Source organism: Molothrus aeneus, chromosome 21 (assembly GCF_037042795.1).
Source record: "Molothrus aeneus isolate 106 chromosome 21, BPBGC_Maene_1.0, whole genome shotgun sequence".
NCBI lineage: Eukaryota > Metazoa > Chordata > Aves > Passeriformes > Icteridae > Molothrus > Molothrus aeneus.
The window spans coordinates 5991411-6002991 of record NC_089666.1 but is presented as its reverse complement, the minus strand read 5'-3'; the positions used below and the strand labels follow the sequence as shown (position 1 = coordinate 6002991).

Sequence of the window (11581 nt, the reverse complement as noted above, 5' to 3'; positions counted from 1 at the left end):
CGTGAGTGCTCACACAAGCTCCGTGCCCGTGCGAGCGCGACCAGCGCCGCTCCCCGCGCCTGTTCTATTTCACCGCTGCCAGAAATCCAGCGGCGAGAGGGAAAAAGCCCTCGCCCTACCGCCCCTCCTTGGCGGCGCGGCGGTCCGTGAACCCAGCAGTTTATCCTCCCCCCGCTCCCTCCCTCCTCCCTCGCCGGCGCTGCCGCCGGGGCCGCGCCGCGCGCCCGCCCGTGCAGCGGCTGGGCTCGGTTCGGCTGAGCTCGGCACGGTTCGGCTTGGCCGGGCACGGCTCGGCACCACTCAGCACAGCTCGGCTCGGTTCAGTTCGGTTCGGCTCGGCACGGTTCGGCTCGGCTGGACTCGGCACATCCCAGCTCGGTTCGGCTCGGCGCGGCTGAGCTTGGATCAGCTCGGTTGTGCTCGGCGCGGCCGGGCTCGGTTGGACCGGCTCGGCTCAGCTCGGCTCAGCTCGGCTGATCCCGGCACATCCCGGCCGGTCTGGGCGCAGCGCGAAGGGGGAGGCGGGCGCTGTTCCTGGAAGAGCCCGGCCCGGGGAGTTGGTCACATTCTTGGCCGGGATTCAATGACTGAGGCAGACACCAACAAACAGAGGGGGGGAGGCGGAGGGCGGGAGGCTGAGCCCGCCTGCATTAGCTCAGCTCTCAGGCACTCTCAGTCACTGCTGGAAAGAGGAGCTGGGAGGATGTGCGCGCTCTCACCGCGGCTCCCCACGGCACAACGAGAGCACCGGCAGAAATAAGGGAAGGAAGGCGAACCCAGAGCCGAGGAGCCCTCCCAGGCCGAGCAGAGGGACCACGAGGGGCAGCGGAGCCGCTCGTCGCCCGTGCGGAGCCCCCGCGCCGCTTTGGCAGTGCCGGAGATCTGGGCCTTTTCTCCTGCGTTGTTCCTTCCACAGAGCGAGCGTGCTGCCTCCTCCTGCTTTTTACTTTCCTCCCCCGCGCCTTCCCTCGGTGGATATGGACAGAAGGGGGATCACTGCAGAGAAGCAGCAGCCGCCAGAACATATTTGAGCCCCGGGTGCTCGGAGCGTGGCACAGACTTTTTGTGTTTCCGTGGGTGGTGTGTGTGTGTGTGTGTGTGTGTGTGTGTGTGTATGTGTGTGTGTGTGTGTGTGTGTGAGTGAGTGAGTGTGTGTTGGAGGTGTGGGAGGAGGGATTGGTTTGCCTGGGGGTTGGCTGAGGGGGTGAGTGCTCGGATGAAGACCTCTTTTTGCCGTGATTCTGTGCTCCATCGGGGCAGCTTGGAGACTTGGAGGGTTTGAAATTGTAACGCGAAGCAAGAGAAAAGAAAGAAGAGAGAGAGACACGCATACAAAAGGATTTATTTCCTCTCCGTTAGTGGATTGCTGAGTGAGAAGGAGGAAAAACACAAGGGTGGGTTGTTTTATTTTGTTAATATTTTTTCCTTATAAAAATCCCTTAAGTGGATTTGCACCAGGGTGGAAGATAATTGGGGATTTTTGCTGTTTGTTTTGGGAATAGAAACTAAAAAATGGAGACTGTAAGTAGAAGCAGCTTCCAGCCTCATCCAGGACTGCAGAAGACCTTGGAACAGTTTCATCTGAGCTCTATGAGCTCCCTGGGTGGCCCTGCTGCTTTCTCAGCACGATGGGCACAGGAGATGTACAAGAAAGACAATGGCAAAGACCCAGCGGAACCTGTACTGCATCTGCCCCCGATCCAGCCTCCTCCGGTCATGCCTGGTCCCTTCTTCATGCCCTCGGACAGATCCACGGAGAGGTGCGAGACCATCCTGGAAGGGGAAACCATCTCCTGCTTCGTGGTGGGCGGAGAGAAGCGGCTTTGCTTGCCCCAGATCCTGAACTCGGTGCTCAGGGACTTCTCCCTGCAGCAGATTAATTCGGTGTGTGATGAGCTACATATTTACTGCTCCAGATGCACTGCTGACCAGCTGGAAATCCTCAAAGTCATGGGCATCCTGCCCTTCTCCGCTCCTTCCTGCGGGCTCATCACGAAAACTGATGCTGAGAGGCTTTGTAACGCCTTGCTTTATGGTGGCACCTATCCTCCCCACTGCAAGAAGGAATTCTCTAGCACAATTGAGCTGGAGCTCACGGAGAAGAGCTTCAAGGTGTATCATGAGTGCTTTGGGAAGTGTAAGGGACTCCTGGTGCCAGAGCTTTACAGTAACCCCAGCGCAGCCTGCATCCAGTGCTTGGACTGCAGGCTCATGTACCCACCTCACAAATTTGTGGTCCACTCTCACAAATCGCTGGAAAACAGGACTTGCCACTGGGGCTTTGACTCTGCAAACTGGAGATCCTATATCCTCCTCAGCCAGGATTATACTGGGAAAGAGGAGAAAGCTAGACTGGGCCAGCTCTTAGATGAAATGAAAGAAAAATTTGACTATAACAACAAATACAAGAGGAAAGCCCCCCGGGTAAGTGGTGCCTGTAATTTCAAAGGGGGCGGGGGGAATTTCGGTAACATTCATCGATATACCCAAATTGTTACCAGCTGCTTTTCCTTGGAGTCATTTTGCAATTTTAATCGTGTTCTCCATTCTCCCCGCGTGTGTGTGTCACTGTGGAGGAGCAGTGCTCGAGATGGCACCTTTATTTCTCTGGTTGTGTTCTGACCACGGTGGTTGGAGTTGGTTTAAATTACGTATGTGTATTTGTATATTTTACTATGTGTGGACCTTGATCCTTGAAGCCCATCACACTGCCCCAGATTTCATCCGGCAGTGCATGATTTCGGGTCTTTAAGGGCTTCTTCACTCAGGGGTCAAGGCAAGGAAGAAGGCAGAGAAAGGGAGCAGGTACTGGTGGCTGCAGACACAAGTCCATGCACTTTTCTGGTCGATGGATTGTCGCCAGGGATGGACGTGCGGGCTGAGTGCTCTCGATGCTTGTATGGAAATGAAATGTGCCTGTTAAAAAAAAATAAATTGTGCCTGTAGTGCAGGTTACTGGTTTATAGATGAAGTGTTCAGAACGTGAATGGAGAAGTTCTTGCTTTTTAAAGTATCCCTGCGGAGCCTAAATTTCCCCAGCAGACAGGCTTTTGTATATTGGATTATGTATACATCCAGCAAATGACTCTGTCTAGGGCCAGCTGCAGCAGCTCCTTAAGGTATTCCGTGCCGTGCTGTGCTGAGCCAGACAGCTCAAGCACATTTTTTTTTTTAGGTGCCGCTTGTTTTTCTTTCAGTCTGAGCTGCCTTTAGATCCCAGAATCCCTGGTGTGTGGGTGGGAGGCTGCCTTGGCATCTGGCACCGGTCCTGCTCCATGGGCAGCAGTGCCACAAGGCCTTGGGGACTCACAGACACCGGGATGTCTGTCTGGCTCCTGCCACGGTGCCACTGGCTGGGGATGAGCAATTCTGCTTCCTGCTCCTTCCCCCCGGTGCGAGGGCAAAACAAACTCCTGCCTCCGAGGTCTCCCCTGCAGGTTTGTTATTCGGGCTCTGCCTCACTGTCAGAGATTTCCAAACTTTGGGGTTTTGTGTCTGGAGTGGAAGGGCAATACACAAGCCTGGAAAAGAGAAGATGTTTAAAGCCCACTGTGAAAATTTTGAATTAACTTACCAAATACCTGTTTAAAGGGGCAGACACACACTCTGATTAAGATAGAGCTTTTATTTATAAAAAAAGTGCAACAAAAATACCCAAGCAAACCCCAGATTTTTTTAAAAAAATATGCTGTGCAAACAGTACAGTAATTCCAGAACCAGTGTAGGAGGCCTAGTGAGCCCATCTGACCGGGCTGCACACTTCTGGATTAAGGAGCAGAGTCTGACTCTTCCAGTTTCTCTCCTGGCCCCCGGCTCAGTCCTTGTCCTCACCCCTCCTCTTCCTCCCCGGAGTGTCAGGACGCTGTGACAAAGCTGGGCTGTAATGAGGCACATTATCCCCGTGGTTGGAGGTGGATGTGTTTTTAATGGCTTGTCTATTCCCCGTCAGTCATGTGCCGAGATGGAATGGTGGGATAGATCTACGTAGATGTGAGAGGAGAATATGGCTCTCAAACTGGAGACATTTTTATGCTAGGAAAGGAATTTTCTAGGGCATGCTCCGTTTGGGAAGTAAAATGAAGAAATCTCCACATTCTTGTTGGAGAAAGGTCCTGTTCCCCTGGCTTGGTCATTTCGAGTGTTAGTAGAGAATTCCTTTCCTTTTCTTGCAAGGCTTTTTCAGCGTTCTCTTCAACTGCATCCCTTATCCAACACCTCAGGCGAGGCTGCAGAAGAAGAACAAGAAAAGGTCACTAAACCTTGGCTGTGCCTCAGTTTTTTTGGGGACCCTTTCATAGGTCCTAGTTCAGAACATGAGAAACACTCTTCCCTCACCCCCCAAAATCTGCCCAGAGTGCATTGAAGATACCTAATAGTGAACGCCAAAAACTGTGCAAGGAAATAATGGCCATCTATTTTCTGGAAAATTTTGCCAGAAATCCATCATGAAATGCTAAAGTCTCCTGCATAAATTCATTTGGAAGGTAGCAAGGAGTGAGGTGGGGAAGAGTAGAGTGGTGTGTGCTCAGACGATGGGGTAGGAAAACCAGAATGTTTTACCTCATATTAAGTTCCAGGGCCTTCAGGACTCTTGTATTAAAGCAGTGCAGTCCTGAGGAGACCCTGACGATGCTGGCAGAGTTTTGTACTCTTATCCTTCCTTTTCCTGAAGTCTTTTTCCATTGGGCTTAGCCAACGGATATCATATGCTAAGGTCATTTGTGTTGTAGCAGTGTGTGTGGATAATTACAGAGAGATTTAATCAGGCTCTAAGATTGGTAGGCTGTGGCCAGGGGCAAGTAACATTGGAGTAAAGTTTAGATGCCTAGTGAGGAAGTGACAGGATGGTCCCATTCCGTGTGTGTTAGATCCTGTGTGGGTTTTGTGTGTCTGTGGGGCTCTGCCTGTCTGGGGATGAAAGGGTGAAGCACATGTGTCTTTGTGGTGGGCTTCCTTTTTGATGTAGATCTCAGCTTTGCTTTGTTCTGTTTCATACAGAGGTGTTCTGTGCCTGGTGTGCCATAAGCTGCTGTGTCAGATATTGGGTTTTCTGCTTTCAGGAGTGACCTTTTTTTTCAGTTTCTCCATTTATTTATTTCTCTGTGTGTGTACACACATTGCTTTGTGTGGTGTGTTTCCCCTGGGGCTCTGGTAGTATGTTGGTAGCATGGGATGCATATGACCAATTTTATGGCTGTTTAGGCAGCAGTGAGTGTTTTGACCTTTTCATGTGTCTCCATGAGGTTTCTGTGATGAGGTCTGGAGATTTCTGCCAGCACAGCTCTGCCTTTTAAGGGTCTGACTTAAATGGAGGAGCTGGGTTGGCACAAGCCCCTGGTGCAGATTCACTGTAGTGGCAGAACTGCCTTTTTTTCCTCCCTCTTTTTTTTTTTTCCCTTTTCATTTTTTTCCCTTGGCGTGGTTTTAAAGCTTTGCTACAAGGCGTAGCTTTTCCTAGATATGTCATTGCCAGTGCATATTTCTCTCTACATCAAGTGTCTGTAGTGCATATCCATCCTTCTGCAGGAGATGGATGTGTAGATGCAGAGATCTCCTCTCTCTGTCAGCCCTGTTGGTTGAACAACACTCCTGTTGCCTGGTCTTGCCGCTTGCAGAAGAACCCTTTGTCCAGACCTGTGTGAAGTCAGCAAAGGGTCCTAACCAAAAGCTGGAGGGAGTTGTGACAGCTGGGGCTCCCCACTAGAGCAGGGGCCAAAAAGGCCTGAGTCACATTCCTTACACTATTGTAAAATTTTGGTTTTTATAGCCTCTTGTTCATGCTTGGATGAGTAGCTGATCCCATAGGCTCTTGATGCCACTTCCCAAAGCTTTTCCTTTTCTTGAGCAGTATAACTTCTCCATTTTACTGACTCTGTGTCCTTCACTGGGTGTTCCACCTTCTCATGCAGGGTTTGTTGTGCTTTGCTTTCTCTCTCCACCAGCACAGCTTTTACTTGGGTGTCCTGTTTCCCTACCTGTCTCATCTCATCCACCATTACTGCTGTGGAGCACAACCAAGAGAAATTCTGGGGTATTTCTAGAAATGAAAAATGTGAATAACCTGATGGGGTTGCAAAACAGGGTCCTAGAAATCCAGCATGAGTGCCAAAGCCTTTTCTTGGGCTCAGCTCCTGGTGCCTGCTCTCCTGTGGGACTGAGGTGGCCTCGCTGTGGCTGTGGCACTGCTCTCCACTCACTCCTGTGTGACAGACAGCTCCCCGCTTGCCTCACATCAGGATGCTCCACTCACACAGAATTAGTTCAGACGCAGCCCTGAAGGCTTTGTTGGTTGCTATTTCCAGAAGAGGAGGGTGGGTTCAGCTGTGTCTATTTCGAACCCTTTTTCTCCAATACTGAAGCGAGCAATGTTTGATGGCACTTTGAGATTCCCCACCTGTGTGCCAGACATGTGCACCCTGAGCAGGACTGGCTGTGAGCAGGGCCAGGAGAGGCAGAGCTGTCCTTGCACGCGTGTGAGCACACCCACACAGCCAGCGCTGCCGTGTTCCCACGGTTCAAGTCCCAGCAGCACTTCTATGAAGTAGCTGGAAGCCAGAAGCAGCATTCTGGGTACTGACACACAAATGAGCACACGAGGCCTCCCACTTTATTTCACAATGCCTCCCAACCCAGCGCTGCCACAACATGCAGCTCGCTCAGCTGGAGGAAGGTTTAGCCAGGTCAAGTGTGCAGCAGAATCAAAGAACCCAAATTGCTGCGAGCGGAGCAGCCGCGGGTGGAGGGAGCACGGGGGCTTTTAGGTGCTGCCCAGTGCTTGCTGTGCTGTGCTTTATGGCCACCTGAAAGGCTGCAGGAGTAGAGCTGGAATTTGTGTCTTATCCTGAAGTCCTGCCCTTCTGGCAGTAGTAACCTTTATTTGTTAATGGGTATGTCCTGTGGTGGGTGTAGCAGAACGATTCTGAGTTTATTCCCTGGCAGTGGTGTTCAGGCTGCAGGATGGATTTATTCCTCTTGGTAGACACTGATGTGAAAAATACTGTTGCAAAATTTTTGCCTGACAACTGGGAGTTCAGTTGTTTTCCCATGGAATGTTGAAGTCTTGTGTTCTATCTGATGTTCAGGAATTGTTTTAGAGATTCTCCAGTAAAAATTTAGAAGTCTCTAAAACAAAAACATTGTCGTCTTGGGGCAGTAGTTTAGTTCAGAAGTCTTTACAGCTTAAAAGTTGAACTGCAAAAGTGACACCAGCTTGACTGAAATCCCGTGTACCCAGGGAGAGGACAGTGTTTAGCAAACATCAGCAGTTTTTCCCAGGCGTACAAACAGTTTTACAGATGTTGTAGATCGAGAACAAAGCAGCAGGTACGTGCATGTGTGTTGGACAAAGAGTTTGCTGCCAGTGATCTCATGGTGTTGAGTCAACCATGGCTCTCTCTCGCTCCAGAAGAGTTCCTAAGTTCCTCAAGTCAGTCCTTTTGAATTAGGGTGGGAATTATATGCAATCTCTGCTTTTGAAAATCACTGCCTAAAATATTTAAACCTCTGCCTCTCCCTCCATTGTCTGGACTGTCTCGCTTGCCTCTCCATTTCTGTGGTTTCAGGCTTGGGCGTGTGTCCTGCCCAAACAGTAGCACGCTTTGAAGATGCGTGTAAACACCGCTTCATTTTTGGACGTGCTGGGAGCCTGACACCTGGTCCCTGGCAGGCTGTGAGCCTGGTTATCACTGGCTGGGGCTGCCTGACCCGGGAGGGTGTGTTTGCACTTGCTGAGAGGCGCCTTTGCACCGGTGTTGTAAAAGCATCTGGAGGCGTCTGCGCCAGGCTGCTCCCGGCGTGTCCGGGCAGCGCAGCAGGGCTGGAGCCTCTCCTTGCTTATCTGCACCCCAGGCACCAGCACTGCCAGAGCAGGGGGCTCAGGGCCACAGCCACGGCCTCTGGGTATCTGCAGTGTCCAGTCTGACCAAAAACTCCCTTTATGTTCATCTAGTGATGTCACAGAAGTGAAGGGTTGGAATGGCCGCAGTGCAGGAGGAGGGGGCTGGCTCTTACTGGGGAGCACTGGTGATTGAACTCACATTGCTGGCTCAGCTGGCCAGACTGCTTTGCCATCACATGAGGAGCTGTGTCTCCATGTGTGCAGTATTAAGACACAGATTATTTTTTTATGTTTGGCTTGGTTTGGTTGTTTTGGTTTAATTTTAAAGCACACTTTGGACTTGACTCTAATTCTTATTTAAGAGGAAGCCGTCATGGAAGAGTTACACCAAATCCAATAGGGGATCTTGGGAAAAAAGTAGCCAAAAATGACTTATACTGAATTGTTGAGAATCTATTGATAGAATCCCTCAATTACTAGGCTGCTGATCTATTTTAGCTGAGTGGCCGTAGAGCACTTAATTCAAATTGATCTTCACATACAGGAAGTTTACTTTAAAATGTAGGAATATTGCATGTTTTTGTTTGAATTCTGTCACTTAGAGCATGTGTGTTAATGATACATTTTATCAGAGAATATCTACTTTGTGTATGTTTTGTATATCTGGGTAATGCATATTATGAATTAATAAATCAGCACCATTTTTTTGATGCTATTTCACTCTGTCTCTAATACAGGCAGTGTATATTCTTGGAAAACAATTTCAGAGAAACAAGTTTGCTCTGAAAAAATGTTCTCTGGTCCCTTCCCTCCTCCTTTACACTTTGTGCAGTCTTGTATGCCTTAAATTTCATTGTCAGCATAGAGAATCAGGCTCAGATCGTCACTGAAATCACCTGCTCCAGATCTTCTGGCACAGAGCAGGTTAATCCAAAGGTTTGGGGCTTTGGGGCTGGTTCTGCAGCTCCCACTCAAGAAATCAGCCCACAGTAATTGGAACCAGTTCACCCACAAACCACAGCAGACTCGTGTGTATCAGGCTCCTTCCTGTGTGTTGGCTGGCAGAGAGCAGGGGCAGATCTGAACCAGAATGTCCCAGTGCTCAGGCACTGTGGCTTCACTAAGTTTACTGGATTTACAGGACTGTGCTGACTGAAACCCTCTAGTTCTGCTACTGCAGTGTTTTCATTTTGCTCATTAATGAGGTGTAGAAGACATTTGGTGCTCTGATCCTGGTGGATCTCCCTGAATGGGACAACTGGGAGTTGGCTTCAGACTGAAAGAGTTTTGTCTGTTGGTCACTACATGCCAGATTTTGTTTTAAGGTTGTGCTAGAGATCTACCACAGAGATCTTCTCTTCCTGTATTTATGATTTATTATTTTTATTTTATTTTTTATTAATGAAGAAATATGTCTAAGGTTAGCATAAGGAGCAGCCTTTTCTGCTGGTGCAAATTCAAGGACTACAAGCTTGGCCTCAGAGTCACATCAGGAGCAGGAGATGGAGTGTGCAGCTTTCCTTGGCTGTGGGGAATCCTGCTGGCTGATAGAGGCTGGCCCCTCTGCACTGAGACAACGATTTTGCTTTGACTTTTGGTTGGATGAGGTGACGAAAACACTGATACTAAATTGAGCTCTGATCCTGTCAGCGTGTGATGGACAGAGCTCTTGTGGGAGCCAATGGGAATTCCCATGTGTGGAGCTGTTATCATCGCCTCCATCTATGGTTTGGTTGCTATCCTGTAAAATTAGACTTCTCCAAGCAGTGGATGCATATTAACACACGCTGATAAGCTGCACAGACATTTGTTCTGGGAAATAAGGCAGGTCCTGCCATCCTAACTCAGGCAGCCTTGTTCTAGCAGTCCTGTTTAAAGTGTCAGGGAAAGCATACATGAGGCTGGAGATTCTGTGTGTGTGTAAAAATTGCAGCATCATTCTGTATGCTGGAGGTAAACAGCAAAGGAGCTAATCAATAACCTGGGCTCTGCCTTTGTTGTTTATTGATTTATGTACAGTTACCTTTGCACATGCTTTGTAGAAAACCGGACTTGTATGTTTGGTTTTCTGTTGTTTTCCCTTTAAAAAAAATGGAAGCTGTTTCTGTTCTGGTATGAGAATCAGTGCCACTGGAAGCACAAGGACTGCTCAGCCTTTAAGGGTTAAAAGACAGCAGCAATATCCACGAGATAAGGTAGAGCCTGGTGCTTGTCTTTCCTGGGGAAGAGTGCAGTGATGGATTCAGGGCTGTGGTACCCTGGGCTGTGTTCCTCGCCCGCTGTTCACTCTGTGGTATCGTTTTATAGAATAAGGTCATTGACTTGGATTGCTTCTTGGTTTCTCAACCCTTTTCAGCAGCCAGTTTGTGTAATGTCTGTCTGAACCATTGAGTAAGGGCATTGAAATAGCAGACAGGATATCAAGTGTTCGGAAGTCTGGGTTAAGTATAACAGACAGTTCTGGCTGGCGAAAGGGGAGCAGCCCCTGGAGCTCCCTCACACTCAGGCTCTGTGCAAACACCAGAGCAGGGCTCTGCAGCCCTGCTCAGCTCTTCCCCCTGTTCCCTCCACACCCATATCATTAATCGTGTGTGGGTGCACCTCTTCTCTAGATATGCCTTCCTTGTTTCTTAGTGGTGCAGAATTGTATGTAATAATGTCTCTTTCTAAGGATTACATAAGTTGAAGATGATTTCTCCACTGGGAGAATTATGCAAGTTTAAACTGAAATGTATTTAGAAAGCTTTTATGTGTGTGTTTTCTGACTCGCAATGCAGAGGGTGATTTATTTGCATCCTTAATTGAACAACATCTGTTGGGGTTGGAAGAAAAACCATTTCATATCTTTTCACTGTCATATCCTGCATTTTTATGAAGTCCTCTACCCCCTCCACGTCTCACATTACCTGTGTTGCAGGTGCTGATTTCCAGGTAGATCACTGATGTGGTGTGGGGTGCTCTGGGCTCTGCTGCAGTCCTGATGCATATCAGCTACAGTGTTTTCTTTCACTCGTTGGATTTCACAGACTCACACAATCACTGAGGCTGGAAAAAACCTCTGAGACCCTGAGTCCAGCCCCTGATCACCACCTGAATGCTGTGTAATGCTGCTCTTGCTATACTCTGACCATTTAGTGAGGAAGTTCCTGCTGCCCTTGAACAAAATCAAGTTTTGTGTCCCAGGAGAAGAAAGCACTGCAGTCAAGAGCATTTATTGAACTTGAAGAGAGGCAAAGAGCTCCTTGTTTCAGTGTGAATTTCTGTGTGAGGCTCTTGTGGCACCTGCACCCATCTGCAGAGCTGCTCCTGCAGTTCCAGTGCCTTTGGGAGAGTCTCTTTCTTTCCCTCCCTGTGGAATTCAGGAGTGCTGCACTCATGGTGCTGGGAGCTGCTGTTTCCAGGATCACAAAATTAATTCTGCTGAGTAATAAAACACACAAGTTGCACAGGCATCCTGCTGCTTACCCACACAGAGGTTGCAACAGGACCAATTAGAAGCAGTGAATTATGTTAAATAATTAAAAACCTAAGGATTAAATTTTTCTAGGTTCTCTATTTTTTCACCCTACAAAATTTTCAAAATTGTTCAGGTTTACCTGTTCATAGCAGTAAAATAAGTTTTATAGCTTTTATACAGAGTAGTGGGCTAAAAAAGGCAGGAAATGCAAAATATTAGGGATAAAATATGGTTTCATTTCAGTAACCTACACTGATGTAATGAATTTCAGACTTACACTTTTGTTA

The 11581-nt window shown here is 48.6% G+C and overlaps 1 protein-coding gene across 1 annotated transcript in view; it reads left to right on the top strand.

Moving 5' to 3' along the window:
* The first annotated feature begins 688 nt into the window (after nucleotides 1–688).
* The window catches only part of SKI (SKI proto-oncogene), a 102068-nt gene continuing 91175 nt past the window's right edge, over nucleotides 689–11581 (top strand). Inside the window, exons 1-2 of the mRNA XM_066563972.1 lie at nucleotides 689–1394; nucleotides 1503–2424. Coding sequence (XP_066420069.1) covers nucleotides 1513–2424 — 912 coding nt within the window. The 5' untranslated portion in view covers nucleotides 689–1394; nucleotides 1503–1512. The remainder of the gene's footprint in view (nucleotides 1395–1502; nucleotides 2425–11581) is intronic.